At 42.3% G+C, this 18,204-nt stretch overlaps 1 protein-coding gene and 1 long non-coding RNA gene across 6 annotated transcripts in view; one reads left to right on the plus strand and one right to left on the minus strand.

Moving 5' to 3' along the window:
- The window catches only part of NKAIN2 (sodium/potassium transporting ATPase interacting 2), a gene marked incomplete at its 3' end in the record, with an annotated part of 484,396 nt that overhangs the window by 451,233 nt on the left and 14,959 nt on the right, over positions 1-18,204 (plus strand). For 3 of the 5 annotated variants that reach the window (XR_014155047.1, XR_014155048.1, XM_081856260.1), the window contains one exon: positions 11,632-11,688. The exons of the other annotated variants lie outside the window; for them this stretch is intronic. Coding sequence is in view for 1 of the 3 variants with exons in the window: in XM_081856260.1 (XP_081712386.1) it covers positions 11,632-11,688 (57 nt within the window). The remainder of the gene's footprint in view (positions 1-11,631; positions 11,689-18,204) is intronic. 5 annotated transcript variants of the gene reach the window in all.
- Positions 1-18,204, minus strand: part of LOC309338828 — a 40,461-nt gene that overhangs the window by 14,239 nt on the left and 8,018 nt on the right. The gene's annotated exons all lie outside the window — the stretch shown is intronic.

Genomic DNA, 18,204 nt, shown 5'->3' on the forward strand with positions numbered 1-18,204 from the left:
AAACCACTAAAATGTCAACACCTATCTTTCCTGGGTGGGATATAATCTTTCCCAAGCATCTTGTTTGTGTGTGTGTGTGTTTGGAAATCTTATTAGAGCTACATTTTCTTAAAATTGCACAGTAATTCTATTACTTTGAAATATTCATTTAATCAGTTTAAACTCTCTAGCAATTTGACTCCTCTAGTACAAGCTTTATGTCAGGAATTTCCAACAATTCAATATGTTTTTTTGAAAACATCATTAAATATTTAGTTACTTAGTGAAAAGCTCTCGAGGGTCATCAATAAAACAGCAGCCTTGTGGGATTTGTAGGTTACATGAAATTAAAAGAAGAGACTTACTATTTCACTGAATTCTTTCCCTCCGGGCTCTACTCTGCCTGAGGAAGAAGGGCTGATGCAAACCGGGCATTCAGAAGACACTGCCATGACTGTCTAGAGAAGCACAGTATGATTGGCCATGCAGATGCCATCTTAGCTCACAAGAGCAATGTCTTCTTTCAGTGTTCACGACTCCATCTTTGGATGTACACACTGGCTTCCCCCAAGTAGCAATATTTGGCTTAAAGCAGGGGTCAGGAAGGGAGAATCCAATGCAGAGTTTTTGTTGCATTTCAGTATTTTGCATTACTGCTTGTTACTCTGCATCACCTCCCTTGCTTTCTTCCCCTTGTTTTATTTGAAGCAAACACCAAAAAATGGCTGAACTATTAATGCCACAATTACTATTAGAAAACATGATCTGCTCTTTGTGTGACTTCTATCCTCCTTTTCTACTATGAAATCAGATCTTGAGGAATACTTCACCTTGTGACTGTTGTGTTGAAGCACCTTAATAAAAGTAGTCAATAATCAAATTATTAATTTAATAATAAATTAATATATTTATAAAGAAAAGTCTATCTACTGAGTTCAGTTGGGCTTATTCCCAGGTAAGTGTTTGCGTCTCGAGGCCCCAAAACCCACCCCCAAAATAAATACACACAGACACTTATATTAGTTTAAGTTTTGGGGCAAATTTTGGCCACAACTTTATTGAAATACAATCACATGAGTGGTATTGGCTTAGGCATTGACTTCCCACTATAACTGACTCCACCTCTCAGGGTGATCATCCAATGGGGTAAACCAAATGAGGGAACTAGGTCAGTGATGACAAACCTAAGCTCACCCTGGGGTTCCTGTGGTCCTGCCATGGCTCTAGCCCCTCAAGCAGACTTCAGATGAGATCCAGGACCCCCAGATTCCTTTAACGGAATACCCAGTTCCTGGAGGGGCAGGTGATGGCCTCACCTCCCCTCCCCACAATCCAACTGAGCCAATGCCTAACCACCACCTTACAAGTTGTGACCATTTCCTAAGGGGTAGGCAAAAACCAAATGGCTAAAAGCCAATCTGCCAAATGGAAAAATTCCTACCCAGCCCCTGTTCCAAAACAGGCGACCCAACCAAAGCAAGGTCAAGCGACTCTACCTAAGCTAGGGAGGGTGGGCAGGTGTTCAACAGTGCAAAGCAAGTGCCCCTCCTTGCGTCACACTGCTGTTTTTAAAGCCCCTGGGATGAGGCCGCCCACTGGCTATTGGCTAAAATCGCCTGGCATGATTCCAGGGGAATGGCCAGGACACCTTGCTCCCACCCCCCATTTTAACCCTGTCAGGTGAGCTCTTGGGTCCCGTGCACAATCAGGACCCTCTGTTATGAGGATCCCATTTGTAGGAGTATACCTTAATGCCTTAATTCTATATATATATTCTTGGAAATAAATCTTATTAGAACCAGGCAGAGGTCCTTCTTGGTAGTGGCACCCACCCTGTGGAAAACCCTCCCATCAGATGTCAAGGAAATAAACAACTACCTGACTTTTAGAAGACATCTGAAGGCAGCCCTGTTTAGGGAAGGTTTTAATGTTTGATGTTTTATCATCTTTTTACTATTCTGCTATGAACCGCCCAGAGTGGCTAGGGAAACCCAGCCAGATGGGTGTGGTATAAATAATAAAAGTAGTAGTAGTAGTAGTAGTAGTAGTAGTAGTAGTATTTCAGAGTAACGTGATTAGGAGCTGGCTGAACACTGCCAGCCTAAATTCACTTACTGGAGAGGAAGTCCCATGAAAATCAGTGGGACTTGCTTCAGATGTAGTAAATCAGACAGAAAGGTATATAACATTAAATCTTCTGATTTGTTTAGTTCATACTAGCTGATCCATGCCTTGTTGATTTCTTGCTGAACATGTTCCAGGACACTAGAATCATAGAATCATAGAATCATAGAGTTGGAAGAGACCACAAGGGCCATCGAGTCCAACCCCCTGCCAAGCAGGAAACACCATCAGAGTACTCCTGACATATGGTTGTCAAGCCTCTGCTTAAAGACCTCCAAAGAAGGAGACTCCACCACACTCCTTGGCAGCAAATTCCACTGTCAAACAGCTCTTACTGTCAGGAAGTTCTTCCTAATGTTTAGGTGGAATCTTTTTTCTTGTAGTTTGGAACCATTCCTCCGTGTCCGCTTCTCTGGAGCAGCAGAAAACAACCTTTCTCCCTCCTCTATGTGACATCCTTTTATATATTTGAACATGGCTATCATATCACCCCTTAACCTCCTCTTCTCCAGGCTAAACATGCCCAGCTCCCTTAGCCATTCCTCATAAGGCATCGTTTCCAGGCCTTTGACCATTTTGGTTGCCCTCCTCTGGACACGTTCCAGTTTGTCAGTGTCCTTCTTGAACTGTGGTGCCCAGAACTGGACACAGTACTCCAGGTGAGGTCTGACCAGAGCAGAATACAGTGGCACTATTACTTCCCTTGATCTAGATGCTATACTCCTATTGATGCAGCCCAGAATTGCATTGGCTTTTTTAGCTGCCGCGTCACACTGTTGGCTCATGTCAAGTTTGTGGTCAACCAAGACTCCTAGATCCTTTTCACATGTACTGCTCTCAAGCCACGTGTCACCCATCTTGTATTTGTGCCTCTCATTTTTTTTTGCCCAAGTGCAATACTTTACATTTCTCCCTATTAAAATTCATCTTGTTTGTTTTGGCCCAGTTCTCTAATCTGTCAAGGTCGTTTTGAAGTGTGATCCTGTCCTCTGGGGTGTTAGCCACCCCTCCCAGTTTGGTGTCATCTGCAAATTTGATCAGGATGCCCTTGAGTCCATCATCCAAGTCGTTGATAAAGATGTTGAATAAGACCGGGCCCAAGACAGAACCCTGTGGCACCCCACTAGTCACTCTTCTCCAGGATGAAGAGGAACCATTCATGAGCACCCTTTGGGTTCGGTCAGTCAGCCAGTTACAAATCCACTGAGTGGTAGCATAGTCAAGACCGCATTTTACCAGCTTCTTTACAAGAATATCATGGGGCACCTTGTCAAATGCCTTGCTGAAATCAAGGTAGGCTACATCCACTGCGTTCCCTTCATCTACCAGGCTTGTAATTCTGTCGAAAAAGGAGATCAGGTTAGTCTGACACGACTTATTTTTCAGAAATCCATGCTGACTATTGGTGATCACAGTATTCCTTTCTAGGTGCTCACAAACTGTTTGCTTAATGATCTGCTCCAGAATCTTCCCTGGTATTGATGTCAGACTGACTGGGCGGTAATTATTTGGGTCCTCTCTTTTCCCCTTTTTGAAAATAGGGACAACATTTGCCCTCCTCCAGTCTGCCGGGACTTCGCCTGTTCTCCAGGAATTCTCAAAGATGACTGCCAGTGGTTCTGAGATCACATCTGCCAGTTCTTTTAATACTCTTGGATGCAGTTCATCTGGCCCTGGAGACTTGAATACATCTAAACTAGCCAAGTATTCTTGTACTATCTCCTTAGTTATTCTGGGCTGTGTTTCCTCTGCTGAATCATTTGCTCCAAATTCTTCAGGTCGGGCATTGTTTTCTTTATCGGAGAAGACTGAGGCAAAGAAGGCATTGAGGAGTTCAGCCCTTTCTGTGTCCCCTGTTTGCATTTCACCATCTTCTCCTCTGAGTGACCCCACTGTTTCTTTGTTCTTCCTTTTGCTACGAACATACCCATAAAAGCCTTTTTTGTTGCTTTTAACCTCTCTAGCAAGCCTGAGTTCATTCTGTGCTTTAGCTTTTCTGACTTTGTGTCTACACGTGCTGGCTATTTGTTTGAATTATTCTTTGGTGGTTTCCCCCCTTTTCCATTTTTTGTACACATCCTTTTTTAATCCTAACTCAGTTAAAAGTTATTTAGATAGCCACCCTGGCTTCTTTAGGCACCTTCCGTGTTTCCGTCTCATTGGTATTGCCTGAAGTTGTGCTTTTACTATCTCCCTCTTAAGAAACTCCCAGCCATCATGAACTCCCTTTCCTTTTAGTATTACTGTCCATGGGATCTCACCCAGCACTTCCCTAAGTTTTATGAAGTCGGCTTTCTTAAAGTCAAGAAATTGAGTCCTAGTATGCTTGGCTGCTCCTTTCCACTGTATAGTAAACTTCAGAAGAGCATGATCACTCGCGCCTAATGATCCTTCCACTTCTACCCCACTAACCAGGTCATCAACATTGGTTAGGACCAGATCTAAAATGGCTGTTCCTCTTGTTGCTTCTCCCACTTTCTGGACAATGAAGTTGTCTGCAAGGCCAGTGAGGAATCTGTTTGACCTTATGCTCTTGGCTGAGTTTGACATCCAGCAAATATCCGGGTAATTGAAGTCCCCCATTACTACTATCTCCCTTCCTTTTGCATGCTTGGCCATCTGTTCCAGGAAGGCATCATTTATGTCCTCCATTTGGCTTGGGGATCTATAGTAAACTCCCACAATGAGGTCCCTGTTATTCTTTTCTCCCTTAATTTTGACCCAAATGCTCTCACTTTGGCTTTGAGGTTCTAAATCTTGGATCTCTTCACAGGTATACACATCCCTGACATATAACGCCACTCCTCCTCCTTTCTTGTCTGGTCTGTTTCTCTGAAATAGATTGTAACCCTCCATTATTACATTCCAGTCGTGGGACTTATCCCACCAGGTTTCAGTGATGCCTATTATGTCATATTTAGTTTGCTGTACCAAGAGCTCAAGCTCATCTTGTTTATTACCCATGCTTTGCGCATTAGTGTACAGACATTGAAGTCCATTAATCATTCCCCCGTGTCTCTTATTTAAGGATTTTTTCCTCCCACCACTAGGTCTGCGTGCTGTTTGCTCCATTTGGTCTATGACATTTGGATGATCATGTTCATCAATTGATAGACTCCTACCTTCAGGAGCACTGTCTTCCTCCCCCACATTAGTCAGTTTAAAGCCCTCCTGATGAGGTTTCTGAGATTTTTGGCAAAAACATTCCTCCCAACCGTTGTGAGGTGCAGCCCATCGCTTGCCAGAAGTCCATCTTCAAGAAACTGCAGTCCGTGATCTAAGAATCCAAACCGTTCCTGTTTACACCATTTGCGAAGCCAGCTGTTCACTTCCACTATTTTTCTCTCTCTCCCTGGGCCACGTCGTTCAACTGGGAGGACAGATGAGATGACAATTTGTGCATTTAATTGCTTCAATTTCCTGCCCAGAGCCTCATAGTCTCTTTTGATCTTCTGGAGGCTATTGCTTGCAGTGTCATTGGTTCCCACATGAACCAAGAGGAAGGGGTATTTGTCAGTGGGTTTTATGATTCCTTGTAGTCGTTCAGTTACATCTTGGATCTTAGCCCCGGGGAGACAGCAAACTTCCCGAGACATCTTGTCAGGCCCACAGATCACTGCTTCTGTTCCCCTCAGTAGGGAATCCCCTATCACCACTACACGCCTCCTCTTAGGTTTGGTCGGGGTTCTTCCGTGATCTGTCCGTTCCAAGGTCGCCTGCACATTCCCTGAGGACTGACTTTGCTGCTCGTCTTCATATGCCTGATCGACTGTAACGAGGGAGAGATCCTCAAATGGAGTCTGCTCTTCGTCTTCCATTCTAGGGGAGAGGACCTCAAAGCGATTGTGTATTTCTAAACAATCAGAGCGAACCCTGGGCCTCCTACTTCTTTGAGTCACGTTTCTCCATATATCTGGCTCCTGTGTTGGTGAACTAGCCTCCTTCTCAGGGGAGTCCCCTGTCTCCTCCTTGGTGGAGACAGTGTGCTCTGTTGCTTCCAAGAAGAGCTCCAGCTCTCTAATTCTAAATACCAATATCTGTTAATGTGGATGCTCAATATTTCTTGGGAATCCATACTAGATTGGGTTAAAGTGTTGTTAGAATGTGGATTTCTTCCAGCCATTTAAGCCACACCTTATAGTGAAGCATGCATTTTAATCCATGTCAGTGACTTTTAGTGCAGACCTAGGAATGTCGTTTATTCCGCATTAATGCATGTTGCACATCTGACATCAGAATTTAACAAGTATCTTTTTTAACTTACTGAAGATTGCAATATTATGCTACTCATGTTCTAGTGCATTCTATTGTTGCACTAAAGATGCAAAGATGTTATATTTTCTGTCTTTAAATTTCAGTAACTGATAGCTATACATCACACCCCCTTCAGACAACTGATCCAGGGACAGTGATTGCATTTGGCAGCAGGCTCTCTTCTGAATTTATGCATGTTCAGTGGAACAGGAACACTCACCTATTCAAAATGCTGAGTTTGCTATTTAAAGCCCTTCATGAGGCACGACTGTGGCTCCAGGGGAAAGGGGCTTCTCAGTAGTGGCACCCCAGCTGTGGAATGATGGCACTGCGGCACCTAAGACCTTTGTATTTTTTCCAGGCTTTTAAAGAGCTTCCAGGTGGCAGTTTAGGATTATAAACATTGAGCTATCATAAACTAGTCATTGACAACAGGCTTTATTATTACAGGTTTTTACCTGGAAAGGGTTAATCTTGATTAAACAGGGGGAAATACAGGATGACATTTTAATAATGACACTATGTAGATGAAATAAATTGCATGCGTGAGGAGCACCTTTCTGAAAAGCACCCTTAATTTCTATCCTTTGTTTTTATGCTGTTCGTTTTTGGGGGAGGGGTTGTTTGTGTTTTGTTTTGTTTTTTGCAGACTGCTGTTTTATGTTGTGGTATGTTTACATTCTTCTTTTAATTTGTTTGATTGTGATTTAAACTTTTTGTATGCTGCCCTGAAAGCTGGTTGAAGGGGAGTACATGAAAATAATAATAATATGCCCACACAAATTATATGAGAGATTGGGTATATAGCAGGGTCCCCAGTGATAGGAGACAAGCTCATGTGTTCTCACATTCTTCTGAACCCAAGTAAAGTAAGAGATGGAGCTTGCTGCTTTGAGCCTGCTCCTTTCTCCCAGACTCTGGATCAGTTGTCTCTATAGGGCTGCTTGTGTTTATACAATGGTGTATATACATTTACTTAGGCTTTTCCCTTCACACTTCTTCTGAGTCTTTGATCTACTCCATAGTTGGTATTCCAGACTTTTATACAATGTCAGTGCTAAATGCCCCACTCAGTCAGTCAGTAGGACATAGCTGAAAAATAAACAGTTGAACACTGGACTCTTTCTTTAAAAGCTGTAAAACTAGGATGCAAAAGAGAGATACAGAAATAGACAGCAAACATTGCATTGTCAGGGGAGTAGTTTGTTATATGGATCCATGTTCCTGTTTTGTATGCATTTCCTCCCTCCCTTCTCCTCAGGGATCCTTTTATGTGGCCAGAATAATTCAAGATCATGCAGAATTTGCAGCCTAACAAACTAGAATGCTCTGAGATTACTATCGCTTACATTGTTTTGGTCCTATAAATGGTTCCTTGAGGCACAGAAAAACCAAACCAAATGTATGCATGTATTTGAAGCTCTAACACAATTTCAAAAGCTTGAATATTTTCCTCAGCAGTTCAGCAAGCCTTTAATAAGAAATCATGATGTTGGGGGAAAATGAGAAAGGTTATCGGAGCAATCCTATACTCACATAACCTCAGGTCTGGAGATATACTGCTGCTACAGCCAACATATCTCATGTGTACTAAGTCCAGGTGGGGAGGGGAGGGTAAGAAACCCACAACTGGAAAATTTAAAACAGCATAAAAATGACAGATATAACCCCAGTGTCCAAAAGAACACTGCCAAAGCCCTCCAGTTGGAAATGATGTCATCTATAGCACCCACATGCTACCCACACGTGGCAGGAGCCAGCAAACTGTTGGAAATGGGGGAAAACACACTGCAGTTCATTGCATCACTATACAGCATACAAGATGATGCTGAAGCAGCCATCAGCCCCAGTGGCTTAGCCAGCAATGACCCTGCTACTGCTAGACAATCTCCCATCTCTATAGACAAGGGTTCAAATCAACTTATGTTCCTCTAATTTACTTTTTTTTATGAGCACAACACACACGGCCTTCAGTGGCTCACTCCATAGGTCTCAGGGTTGGGAAGCAGGAGAGTTCAAGCCCCAGCAAGGGAGAAGGGAAAATATGGCTCAAGTCTTCTCTTGCATGCCTGGCTTTAAAAAAATGTCATGGTGCCTCAAACTTACACTGCAGGCTCCACAGAACAGCTCCCTAACAACTCAGCCACAGCAGCAGGCATCAGACACCTCCTAGAGTATCCTATCTTTCTGCTGCCCTCAGACTCAACCCCAGGAGTACAGAAGCTGCAAGATGAGCCCTGGTTGGATGGAATAGGCCATGGTTTCAATGCAGGGAATACATGGTTCAAAGCCAAGGTATAACACCAAACCCCAGACACATCTGAGCCCATTGGAACACCACACGGACCAATGCCCACCCCTTTTGGTCCATTCCTGGTAGTCCATGTGACCAATGGAAACCTGCCCTGATATCTTGCCTAATAGGCTGACACAACTAGGTAGGATCCCAGCAGGTTACATAACTCCATCTCCATTTTCTCCCACATCCTCAACTCATAGCACCCTCGCAGCAGCCTTCATTCCACTTGTGCTCCCTGATATGCCTGCTCCCTCGCTGTCCATGTGTCTGACTGAGCAAAGACGGAAGAGAGTCATTGCCCCTAGCCCATCAAGCCTTACAGTCCCATGCCAGTCTGGCATAGGGGTGCCTAGTAACAGAAGGTGGGAGAGAGAGTAGCAACTTCATTGTGCTCAGATGGAGGATCCAGAAAGCGGAAAGCATATATGTGGAGTTAGCACTCCCACAGGTCCCCTATGTCTTGGACAGTGCCTCAACAAACAGCAAGGGTAGCAAGTTTCATGTCCCCTGTGGCATCTACAAGAATACAGGAACCTGACTAAAACAAGTAGGTTAACAACCCCATGGAGAAACATTCAGGAGCATCCCAGTCACCGCTGCTAGTTATGGGGTAGGTCTCATCTGCATGGAATGGGGGTGGGAGTAAGGGCGCTTCCAGATAAGCTATTTATCGAGCATTCGTTCTGATTTGCTTGCAGGTAGATTAGGTGGCTTTTGGTGTTCACAAATGCTCATAAATCTTTGCAGGGTGGATTAGATGACATTGCGTGAAAGCAAGTGTTATGCCACACTGCCCAGTATATTATATCACTTTCCTTATTGCAAAAAGCCATCATTTGGGTAAGCGGCTTCATTGCACAAGACCTCCCAATCAGCTCAAGTTGTGCAGCCTGAATTCGCTGGCATGTGTTTGCATGCCACCTGAAAATGGTGACTGCCTGGAAGTGCCAGGAGAGCAAGGAGAAGCAGGAAGCAGTTGGACCCTATGGTCCCTGAACCTGAGTACACAGTAGATGCTTGTGAGGGAAGCAGAGATCAAGTGGATCCAGTGCTACCTCTACCTCATCCCCCTGCCTCACCTCAGAGTGCTCTGTTTCAGGAGTGCTGAATGCCAACTGCTGTCAGTGGTAGATATTTGCCTATGGAGCTTTCCATGGGCACAGCAGAGGCTTCCTTAGCAAGCGTGGGTGTTACACCTGCAGACCTTTCTGCCAGCAGAGGCACCCACCTAGCCTGTGAATTAAGATTGCTCTGTCCATCCTAATGTTTGCAGAGCCACAAATAGACCAGCCTGGTCACAGACATAAGCACACACCTTGATTTGTTGACAAGGTGTAACTGTGAGAAACCTAAACTTAAAGCTCAGCTGAGGTGCAGCTGGTTTAAATAATAGCAAGCAATTAGGCTGAAGACAAAATCAGCGGTGGCATTTTATAATTACAATTAATTTAAAGGTTAATTTCCTTTGGTGCTAAAATCTTATTTAAAACATTTACCAGGAAAGGAAATTAGGATGTTACTATTAAGATGCATGGAGTGCTTCTGGGAATCCATGCCTATTATCAGTAGAAAATTAGGTTAGGCTCAAAGTGGGAATTTCAATTCATTTTAGTGTATAATAGGTGGCGATCAGGGCCTTGAGTTGGTGGGTTTTGGTTAGGGAGACTGTAAGATTTGCATTTCTTTTGTTTGAGGGATTAATTGCAAATGTTTTTAACAAAGGGGCTGGTTTAATATGTGAACAAGCACAACATGAAAAGAAAATTGGTTATGGATTGCTGCCTTCCTAACTTATGAAGTTGATGTTAAGGAAATCCCTGAGAGACATTAATGTGCTATGAAAAAATATTAATAAATAGATTCACACACTGAAAGTGGTGCTGTCACTACCTTCCTATATGTTAATTTTCCTTTTCCCTTATTACCTGGTCCATCCCTCCCCGAACATCCATCACCATCTCCTAAGGGAGCTGCCAAGCCTGTGTTTCAAATATGTCTAAATAATAGTGGTGCTTTGATGGAAGAAACGTTTGCATTGGTTTCTCATCATCATAACAGAATACTGTTTAATAAAATCAATTCCTGATCACTATAAGCGAAGAGGGATTGTGATCACCATGAATTTTATTATGTTTTATGTTTTTCTTCTTCATCTGTCATATAGTCTTATTACATGAAATAATTTTTAAAATTACTATCTTTTAATGGCAGGGGAATCTTCAGTAGAAATAAACCGCAGCCTTGAATGGTTGGCAAATGTCACGAGCAGTTATTAATAAAAACACCTTTTAGAAAGAAATAAATGTTACAAGCTAACTCTTTAAAATTAAAAATTGTAGATTCAGCTAATAACATAATAATTGTTTTAGGATTGTAGTAACTGGGAGATTTCTTTAACCTGATTAATTTGCCTCAGTCATTTCTGCTGTTATTCCTCATACTGTTCCTAGCTGGTACTGTCATAACAATAACCAAATGCAAACCGGGATTTAAAGGCTGGGAGTGTATTGGGGATTCCAAACCAGGGTTTCAAAGAAACCTTAGCCATGGCCAGCAAAGGTCAGATGTAATGCCAAACCAGGGTTTAGGCAGGCAAAAATAATTCATACGGCCTAAAAGAAGAGAGCTGGGGGGGTGCAGTACCATAACCTGCTCCTGACTGCTAAACCGTGGCTAACCTTTGGGTAGCATTACATTGCAGCTGCCCTAGGCAGCAAATCTAGGATTCCAGTCTTCTGGGTGATATAAGTCCACATCCCCATGGCCACAAAAAGTTCTGCATCTCCCACTACATAATACTTTATTTCTCATACCCTTCATCCACCCCCCAAAAATAACTTTTGAAAACTTAATGGGCTAATGCAGCTAAAGTAGCATCCAAGTCTTTAATAAATATTTATTTAAAAATGCACTGCCTAGCAAAATTCTATTTCTCTCAAACTCTCATCTGAGTTTTGGCCTGCTAAAATTTACAGCTGAATACCCGATGATGGGAGGAAGAATGGCCTACTGGCTCCCTGGAGCAAACCAGAGTATGTATTCCTTTAAAAATTTGAATGTTTTCTTAGAGTCTCCTTTGTTCAGGAGGTTTGGTTGGGGGGGGGGACCCTTGCAGGGCCTTTTCTCTAGTGCTTCTTACCCTGTGGAATCAACTCACCTCTGATATTTGCCTTAGTTTGACCCTTCTAGTACTTCACAGGCACTAGGAGACATGCTTGTTCGGTGTGTTTTTGAAGGGATTTTATGTCATCTGTTTGCGGGGAATTTTTAAATGTTTGACCTGTATGTGTATTTTTATTGTCTTTGATGTTGTTCTGTTGCCTTTGTATAAGCTGATTCTTTGGTAGACAGAACAGGATAAAATGCTTGCATAGACTACATGTTTGCATGTATATATTGTTGTCTGCCAGCCCAATCTCCAAGTGGTGTGCAATTCCAGGGGTTCCAGGTGCTTACACCAGGGTTCAGTGTCCTTGTAATGAGGGGCAGTGGAGACTGTGATGTCTTTATAATACATGGCTTATTTACACATACATATAACCTGAGGCTACAATGGAGGGTCTCACAGCATTAACACCACAGAAGGTCTTGCTTCTCCCAACATCACAGCAGAAATCCAGCATTACTCTCCCTCTCAGGCTTCTGCCTGCAGCCTGCTTCTTACCAGCTCTCACAAACACAAGACTGGCTATTGTCCTTCTCACTACCAGCCAAGTGAGGGAAGGAGCCCATCCATTTGCCCTCCAGCACAAAGATTCGTACTTGGGGTCATTACCAAAATATTGCACAGAGGTATTACGTAACTTGTCTATGCCTCAAAGTGACCAGCCTCTCTTTTACACAAACTCTCTCTCTCTCTATGCTATCCTTTGAAATGTGTACTTATCTGAATTGTGTAATGCAGTTCTCCAATCAATTACAAAACTCTATTCCAGTATTTCTACAGCGATTTGATTTGTGCTAAAACACTGATCAATTGCTTAATTTTATTGCAGGAATTGTAATTATAAAAATAGGTATCCCTTTGACCATAATATCTCCAACTTTTTCATACATTTGATTTTAGAATCATAGAATCATAGAATCATAGAGTTGGAAGAGACCACAAGGGCCATTGAGTCCAACCCCCTGCCAAGCAGGAAACACCATCAGAGCACTCCTGACATATGGTTGTCAAGCCTCTGCTTAAAGACCTCCAAAGAAGGAGACTCCACCACACTCCTTGGCAGCAAATTCCACTGTCGAACAGCTCTTACTGTCAGGAAGTTCTTCCTAATGTTTAGGTGGAATCTTCTTTCTTGTAGTTTGGAACCATTGCTCCGTGTCTGCTTCTCTGGAGCAGCAGAAAACAACCTTTAATTTTGCTTTTCTTTGATGGGCTGCTTTATTTTTGTTTGCTTCTTTTCATGAGACTCTGGGGCTTCTTGAAAGTGTATCTAGGGTTCCTCAGTGAAATCAGTAATAGTGTAGACAAGCCTCCCTGAAGAACAGCTGGCTCTGTTCACAACTTATTTTGCCCTGTAATCTGAGAAGTTAGGGGGATGGTTGGTGTCTTCTAGAGCACTTGTAGTTTATATGAGCAACACTGAAGTTCAACAGAGTTTACCAGTGCCCTGCAGGAATTGAGTGTGTACCCTAGGACAAAGCCCAGGGTTCTCTGTGGCACACAACAACTTCATGGGAGATTGTCAAGGGCTCCTCTACAGCCAAGTCAATAGGGAAATTGCTTTAGATTCTGTCTCACTTTTGGTCTTCAGAAATCTCCTTCTCCTGCTGGAATTTTCCTCCATTTATAGCAGTTGTAGCTCTCTCTTGCCTCCAACCCCCTTCTTTATCTCTTTACTTGTCCAGTAATAAGATAGCCTACAGCAATCTCCTGCTAACAATTTGTTCCATTAGGGACACAATGATCCTACCATGCTTGCATTTCCTCTAGATGACACTGATTGGGAACAACCTGCAGATTTTTCCAGGCTATTTGAAGCATCTTGGCAGTTTGAAAGTCCTTCAAGGGCAGTTTTAGAATGCCCCATGTGTAAAATGGTGCATTATAGTGGAAATTGTCCTAGAAATATCCTAGCTCAACTGAAACTTGATTCAGGAAGGGAAAAGAATATATATATTTGCATGTATCATATTTCCTCACGGAGGTCTTTATTACAGGCTGTTAACAATACTTTGCATTTATAAAAAGTTCCATGTTCATAGACCAGTAAATTCTGCATGCATTTGTGTGTTGGGGAAAATTTGTGTAGACTTTTGCAGCACTAAACGTACCTGTAGGAATGAAAAATAGAGACCCAAAAGGTATTGTTTGCTGTGGGTTTTGGGGCATGCTGGTGGTAATCCCCAAAATAGGTACTATGTCGATGAGCTCTAAGGCAAAAAACAACCAACAGACTTTCCAAACCAAAATGTGCAGTTGCTTATTAATTGCTGTAAATATTTTTTCCCACATGTAACATTTCTTTGGTCAGGAAATTACTGTAAGTTTTGAGTTACAGGCCAATGTATGCTACTGGAAAGATTTGTTTCCCAATTCTTTTGAGACCCAGTAAAGCCCAGTTTATTTTAAATATTTGTGGAATTTTTTTTTCTCTCTCTTGATGTCAAGTGAAACTTCAACAACAACATCAACATATTTACTAAGTCAAAAGTAAGAATAAGTGTGCAAGAAAAGAAAGTTTACATGATGTGCAGCCCATTCCTGTGCATGTTTATTTGGAAATAGGTCCCAGGGTTCAATGGGATTTACTCCAAGTAAGTGTGCTGGGGGGGGGCAACTATTCCAAAGATGTGTTTGTGAATAAAGGTTTAGTTTGGTTTTAGATTGTAAAATGGTTGCTTTTTGCTTTAGACATTCTTCTACATAGGAGAGTCAAAAGTTCACAGGAGAAAGGAAAAACTGTTCTGAAATCAGGTTCAGTGAAGATGCTTAAATTACTACAGTATTTCATCTATTGTCAAAAGGTTACTATATACTGATAGATTCTTGTTTTTTCTTTGTTTTCATTAACTCCTTTTCAGTTAAAATTTGTACACTAATTTTGCAGACATTTCATGACTCTGATTTGGCAAATGTTCAATCTAAACATTTAAGACTTCCCTTTTTCTTTTTTTAAATTATAATTATAAGTATCGTTGTGTAGTTTTAATAGAAACAAAAAATGAAAGTTCACAAGAGACTAATGTGCACAGGAGAGTCAGAGTATCAGCCTATGAACCTGGCAATTAAGGAGAAATAGAAACATAATCAAGACTTGATTCTCCTCCTGTTGGCTAAAAGGTTGAGAGCAAAAATACTGTAAAGCTAGTAAGTTAAAGAATGGAAGAGTTGCAGGAGAGAGAAAGGACCAAAACATTAAGATGAAGGATCAGAGAACCCAATTGGAACATTATAGCAGAAAGGAGCCAGGAAAAGACCACAAAGGGATCCAAAAGCTGAACCCATAAGAAACAGTGTAGAACAGTTTTGTATGCATTTCTCTGTTTATTTATATATATATTCTAAAAGCATGTTTTCTGAAACTGCCTCTAAGTGTTGCCTCACTAAGACACTAAGTAAAAGCATAGCTTCAGGGAGGGGTCCCTGAAGCCTTCACACCTGTGTGCCTGTGCCATATTACTCCACCCGGTATTGATAGACAGAGTCTGCTTCGTGGATGTAAAGAGGGAGAATACATCAAATTTGTGGCAGTGGTGAGGACGATGGGTTGGTTTGGCTATTTTTGCTTTCTTCCCTTCCCTCTCATAGTGTAGACCACAACAGCCCATGGTGCCACTATGTCTGAAGTGTGACTTCTGGGCCACTATATGACTAGGGAAGGAAGACTCAAGAATTGAATCTACATCTGTGAAACAAGTCTTCCATTGTCCCTCTTCTCTGATATGAGCTTTTTAATAGCTGTGTGTGTTCACATTTGATATCTGGAAATGGAGAAATGGGCAGGACAATCCTCACTGTATTCTGCAGGGCTGTAAGTGTTGAATATATCACCAGTTTGGAAACAGTCCAAAGCTCAGGGAAATCTCGGAGAAGAGGAGGGCCTTTCTGATACGGATGTTATTTTATTTACATTTTATTGATCCAGAGTTTCTGAAGGAAAATTAAATGAAACTGCCCTCAGTCACAGTCTGTTAAACATATCAAAGTTTTACTAGAAAATCATTTATATGACTATTCCCATGATAATCTTGATCATACAACCTTGCCCTCATCACTGCAACATTTTAAACATTTTAGAATACATGCCTATGCATGTCTAGTCAGAAGTAAGTCCCATTGCATTCAAGTAGGTTTCCTCCCAGGTTACTGGATATGGGATTGCCACCACAACCAAATTATTTTGTAGAGATGGATATTTAAGGCCAAGTCATACGTTACTTTCCCCCATGCAGAGGTTCATAAATATGGTTCCCGCCTGGTGGTCTCTGCACAATTGGGACTTATTTGAACTTGGACTTACAGCAGTGATAAGCCAAGCACAGAAATGCTACATGTCTATGTTGGTGGGACTCCCACACTAAACTCAACACATAAATGTTGTATTCTACTATATATAGTGCTGTCATGAGGAAGCAGTGATTAACAGCCTCCACACTGAATGGGTGATGTATGATTCAAGTCATCTGATTTCTTACAATTCTGTTAACATTTGCTACTAGGCTGACTACTTGGTTGAAAATGAGATGGATGATTGTGTTGTTTTACACCATATTGCTTTCCTTCTGTCTGCTCATCTGCTTTTTTCCAGCTGATTCACTGCTGCCCTTTGTGAGGCCTGTAAAAACCCCACATCTATAAGCTGTGCTAATGAAAGCCCTTCTTTTCCAGGGAGTTGCTATTCCTTGTGAAAAAAGCTTTTGCAAACATTCCTACAGATAGCAAAACCCAATTTAGGGTATGTTTTAGTGAAGTTGCATAGGTCTGATCCATGTCTTTAGTGGAGGATTTGCTGAGCAGTTGCTGCCACTGCACGCTATTTCTAAAAATTTGCAAAGGTTAGAAGGTGGTTTTGTTTGTTCCAAGAAAGCTACTACCAGGGGGGAGGGAACAGCTTAGCAACCTCAGAGTGTGTGTGTGTGTGTGTGTGTGTGTGTGTGTGTGTGTGTGTTCCCATTTGCATGAATGCAAAACATTTGTTGAGGGTTTGCTCAGTAAGTGCAGTGGTTTGGAAAGTGAGCAGTGGCAACTGCATTAGGTGACTTCAAGACATTTGTATTGGAGTTGCCAACCTTTTGAGACATGTGGGAGCAATTGGGAGTGTGCCATGCAGTGCCATGCAGTAAAGTTTTTTGTAGGGGAACAGTTAGGGCCAAAGATATCAACTTATGAGGGCGATTGGGAAGAGTGATGTTGTATGTGTGAACATCGTGCCTCCCTTTCTAAGTCAGGCAGAAGCTTCCTGGGCTTTGGGAAGAAGGTGCCAGCTTTAATAATTTAATACTTTAATTTACTAGGAACATTTAGGGGACTAGCCTAGTCCCCCTAGTCCACTGACCACATGTCACTGGTTCCATGTACACCAACTCCTCTGGTTACTTCTCTCTCTTCCATTCCTGGGTCACTCTCCCCCAGGCAGACATAAAGAGGGAAAGCGCATGCGCACACACACACCCTACATCATTTGCTTTTCAAAAAGGTTTGAGTAAAAAGACCGATCCAGTGGAATTAAAATAGATCCTCTTGCTTTTGCATGATTTTACATTGAGTCAACCTCCCCACCCTAACACCATCAAATAAATGCTTACATTAGTAGACTGCACAGTAAAAATCACAGTGCTTTCCAGGGTTGCTATGGCACAAATGCATCTATCCAAGGCACAGATCCTCCTGAATCAGGGCTCTTAAACAGGATGACAATAAAACCGCCACTAAATGACAGGACACATGAATGGACACAGATTTAAAGATGGTTCTGAGAGGATCAGTCTTAAAAATTATGGTGATCTACATGGATTTTTTTGCTTTGGATCCATTTTTTGTTACCATGGTAGTGTTGGAAAGCACCAGATGCATTATTTTTATGGTTCAGCCAACGAGATAAGTGGTTTGCATGGTGGCGACCCCAAGAGGAGGGAATCTGTTTTGATGAATCTGTGTGTGTGTGTGTGTGTGTGAGAGAGAGAGAGAGAGAGAGAGAGACCATGACTGATCACTTTTCCCTGCCATTCTCTCTTCCCTGACTCCTGCAGCATCTCACTTTATCCCCCTGCCACTGCCTGTCTCCCCACAGTCTCCCAGATCAGTTACCTTTTCCTCCTACAACCTTGGTCATTCCAATCAGAGCTGAAAGAGGAAGTGGGGAGTAGCTTTTCACTTCCAGTCTCCCTCCCTTAGCACTACGTGTTTTGGGGGGCGGGAAATAAGGGCACAGTGAGTGAAGGCAGCACTAACTTTCACAGGTGAAACAAAACAAATTCCTTCCAGTAGCACCTTAAAGACCAACTAAGTCAGTTCTTGGTATGAGCTTAAGTGTGCATGCACACTTCTTCAGATACACTGAAACAGAAGTTTCCAGACCCTTCTATATAGTGAGAAGGTGGGG

The sequence above is a fragment of the Podarcis erhardii genome, assembly GCF_964252035.2.
Source record: "Podarcis erhardii genome assembly, chromosome: 3".
Lineage (NCBI taxonomy): Eukaryota > Metazoa > Chordata > Lepidosauria > Squamata > Lacertidae > Podarcis > Podarcis erhardii.